Here is a 3534-nt window from a genome sequence, read left to right on the forward strand (position 1 = left end):
GATAACATAATACGTCCCCGTCTTCGACGGGCGTATAAAAACCATTGCATAAACACTCATAGCTATAGAGCAGTATATGTACTCCGTTATATACTCTATACCCTCCAAATCTGGAGGCAGTGACATGACTTTCTGCCAAGTCTGTAGCATTAGACTACATGATTCACTACTGTGACCATTAAACATGCATGTTGCTGTCAATGTGTGAATAGAACTGACAAGTAATTAGACTTTTATTAGTATTTACCTGCAGATATCAAAAATGGAATGCCTGCGTATAGGTATCTGGTCACCTCTCCAAGCAACCTGCAACAAGCATTATACTGTGGACTAAAGAGTTCAGTATGAAACATGCTAGGCCCTTAACAAAATTTGGTTTTGAAAAATTATAAAAACAGCAACAGATAAAAAAAGCTTGAGATCAGAAATTAAATGTATATCTTCCCCCCTTAAGCTTAGATCTTTTACAAAGTGCTTACAGCATGCATTATAACCCCCTTCTAGTCATGACAAACACATCTGTGAAATTTCCTAACAAACTATATGGAAGCCTCCTCATGTCAAGGACTAGACAAGGTGTGAATGACTGCACATGTACAAAGTATATCCTTCACTTCAAAGGGAAGGAGGGAAGCTATGGTGAACTTACAGGCCTGTAGCTGACCATAACTACAGGGGCGGGGCTTCTATACTCACGTAGACCACACTTGGCTGTAGTGCTGACAACGTTAATACTGTTCCCACATCTGTATCATCCATAATAATCAGGGGTGCACCTCCATCTGCCCCATCAGAACGACATACTGAAGAAGGACAAGCAAACTTTTGTTCGTTTCTATCTACAAATTGTACCTAAAACTACTGCTCTTCATAAATTTTATCTTATTGATTAGGTGACATCGCCATGTTAATACAATAGCAGATTTATAACAACTTTTTTGAGATAATGAAATATTTCTTCATAATTTAAAAAAGTTTAAGCATGCATACTTTTCCTGACCCTTGACCCTACAAGGTGTGTCTCGCCGGCGTATTTCGTGCAATCCCTCGGGTAACCCCTTCTCAGACCAGACATTTCCCGGGATTCCAGCTCCCCAGTTGGACTGTTGTCCCAATGTACCAAGATCTTCTCTGTTAAAAAATAACCCATACACAATGAAATGAGGCACCATGATCAGTTCAGATTTATGGAAATCAGTTCAGATTTATGGTCATATGCCTAATTTGCATATATATGTCCCTAATATGTTCGAGTTATTCTCCCTAGAGAAAATTCTTTTCAAGGATCCTTGCCAAAAACTGTAACTACGCAATCGCATTGGAAACTGTCTTTTTTCTAGTATGACTTTAGCTTTAATAAATCACCTATGAAAAGAAAACCATACCTTTGGGGACTTTTATGAAAAAATACATAAAGATGAAATTAACAAAATATAATCAACAACAGTGTTCTTAGTTTAGAAGTTTAATAGGCCTGGACCAAGATTTAAACCCTGGACTTCAGATTGTTATATTATCGCACTAACCAACTGAGCTACCTATTTGACAGAAGTGTCCTGACCCAATAGTTCTAGTTCTAGTTATATCCAAAATGATATTAAGGGGAGGTCACTCTATATGCAAAATCATCATGCAGTGGAACAAGGATCCTTAATAAGCGTTGTTTTTAAAGATCTAGAATTACCTGAGCATTATCTACATCACTATTCTTCTGTGGAACTCTTTTCGGAAACAAAATGCATGTCCACTAATGCAGCATATACCCTTAATTTAAATATGTTTAAACATATTTTATTGATTGAATGATTCAAAAGGATCGGACAACAAGTCTCTACAACTTATAATATTAAACATAATATTTATGAACATAAGTTTTCTATAAATGTTGTGTCCTCTTAGAGTTGTGTATGTTCTGTCCAGCCGCAAATATTGTGAATTTGTCATTAATTGGCATCCACCAGACCGTTACAAATTCTATAACAATATGCTTTGATAAGGTAGCTATTAATTTAAATGTGACAACATTTTCATAGAACTTGAAACATTTCAATAATAGAAAAACATACTTTCTGGTAAATGGCCAATAACTGTGCCTGTCAGATCAGCATCTTGTTCTCCCTGTACTCGTTCACCCAAGGGGAATTCACTCCAAAGCTGTTCACCTGGCTCCCCTGTCTGCCGTACGAGTAACCTGATATTGTCTTCTTTTCTTTCATGAGCTTGCCTTTTTGCAATTATCCTTTGAACACTTTCCTGAAATATTGGTGAGAAATATTGAAGACTACTACAGGATCAGCTTTGTGCAGTGTTTCTACAATATCATTTTTGCAGAGTAGTTCTGTAAGGGACCCTCTGCAGCAATTAAACTGTTTTCAGTAAAGTACTTGTTTATAGATTATTCCTACTGCAACACAAGTCAAAACACAACTCAGTGGTTACGTTTTTATTATCTTCATTGTTTTAATTTGTGCAATGTAAAATATGAAAATATTCACCAATCTCAATAACGAACTGTTATTCATCTAGTAACCAAATTGTATAATTATGTTAGTTAGTTGGCAACAGTAATTTTACTGGTTTTGTTTAACTTCGTAAGGTTTTCAGAACTAACCATGTCTTCTGGGTCATCCCCAGTGTAAGACTTCATCATCAGCTGGAAGTCTTCTTCAGACAAATGTCCCCAGTCGGTCGCCATCCTTTCCAGTATGTTACAAGCTATGATCTGTTACAGACAGGGGAACAGGAAGATGAACCACTTCATTAAACATTATACCTAATCTATATGAATGCACAGCTGCAATATAAATGACACCTTCCATTACAGTAAATATTCGGGTATTGTGCACATTCGTGAATAATGCGCAGGTACTTTTTTGGGAGAACAAATTCAAAAAAATATATTGATCAGACATTAGAAATTAAGCAAGAGATCCAGAGATCTTGGTGCCCACCTTTGTACCATCTTCATTAGTTATATGTCAGTTTGATCCTTTCTCTTCTTTTCTCTTATCTGTTTGGCTGAGTCATGCATACACTAAATGCACATTGAGGTAACTTTTTATTTAAACTTCATACTGTCGTGTAAACAAGACAACCTTTAATGTGAGTTTGTCGTTTCATATATTTACTAGCACAGAACTTAAGGTGAAAGAAATAGAACTGATCACTGCAACATGAGAAAGATCTGTTAAATTCATCCTGCAGCCATCTTGTTTACGATCACTCTCGTAAAATAAAACATGCACAGCTAAGGATCAAGCGAAACCTATATATAAAATCTGAGAAAGATCTCTCAAGTTCTTTCCTCCTGAGAATAAGCAATAACATTAAACTTTAACTGTCAAAATTAAAGATGGCCTGCACCTGTCGACTATTTTGTTTATTCCAGCAGTCACACATGTCAAGTAAACATGCACAATGAATGGCCAAGGGGAACCTACAAATCAAATTTGAGAAAGATCTATCCAGTACTTTCTGAGATATAGCGATAACAAACAAGAGATCCCAGAGGGATCTTGGCGCCCACCTTTGTAC

At 36.5% G+C, this 3534-nt stretch overlaps 1 protein-coding gene across 1 annotated transcript; it reads right to left on the reverse strand.

The window, feature by feature from the left end:
• Positions 1-6: 6 nt before the first annotated feature.
• Positions 7-2742, reverse strand: LOC110444549. The gene is made up of 5 exons (XM_021488920.1): positions 2612-2742; positions 2067-2253; positions 991-1131; positions 697-803; positions 7-306 (listed from the first exon to the last, which is right to left on the reverse strand). Exons 1-5 carry the CDS (start codon positions 2693-2695, stop codon positions 244-246), a joined length of 582 nt encoding a protein of 193 aa, XP_021344595.1. The 5' UTR covers positions 2696-2742; the 3' UTR covers positions 7-243.
• Between the last annotated feature and the right edge of the window lie 792 nt (positions 2743-3534).

This window comes from Mizuhopecten yessoensis, unplaced genomic scaffold (genome assembly GCF_002113885.1).
Source record: "Mizuhopecten yessoensis strain PY_sf001 unplaced genomic scaffold, ASM211388v2 hete_36141386, whole genome shotgun sequence".
Classification (NCBI taxonomy): domain Eukaryota; kingdom Metazoa; phylum Mollusca; class Bivalvia; order Pectinida; family Pectinidae; genus Mizuhopecten; species Mizuhopecten yessoensis.

Coding starts and splice junctions, on each gene's coding strand:
- LOC110444549 (XM_021488920.1), bottom strand. CDS start 2,695: ATGGCGACCGACTGGGGACATTTGTCTGAAGAAGACTTCCAGCTGATG. Junction 1,132..2,066: donor TATTGGCCATTTACCAGAAA/GTATGTTTTTCT, acceptor ATTTTTTAACAG/AGAAGATCTTGGTACATTGG. Junction 804..990: donor AGGGTCAAGGGTCAGGAAAA/GTATGCATGCTT, acceptor GTCCTTCTTCAG/TATGTCGTTCTGATGGGGCA.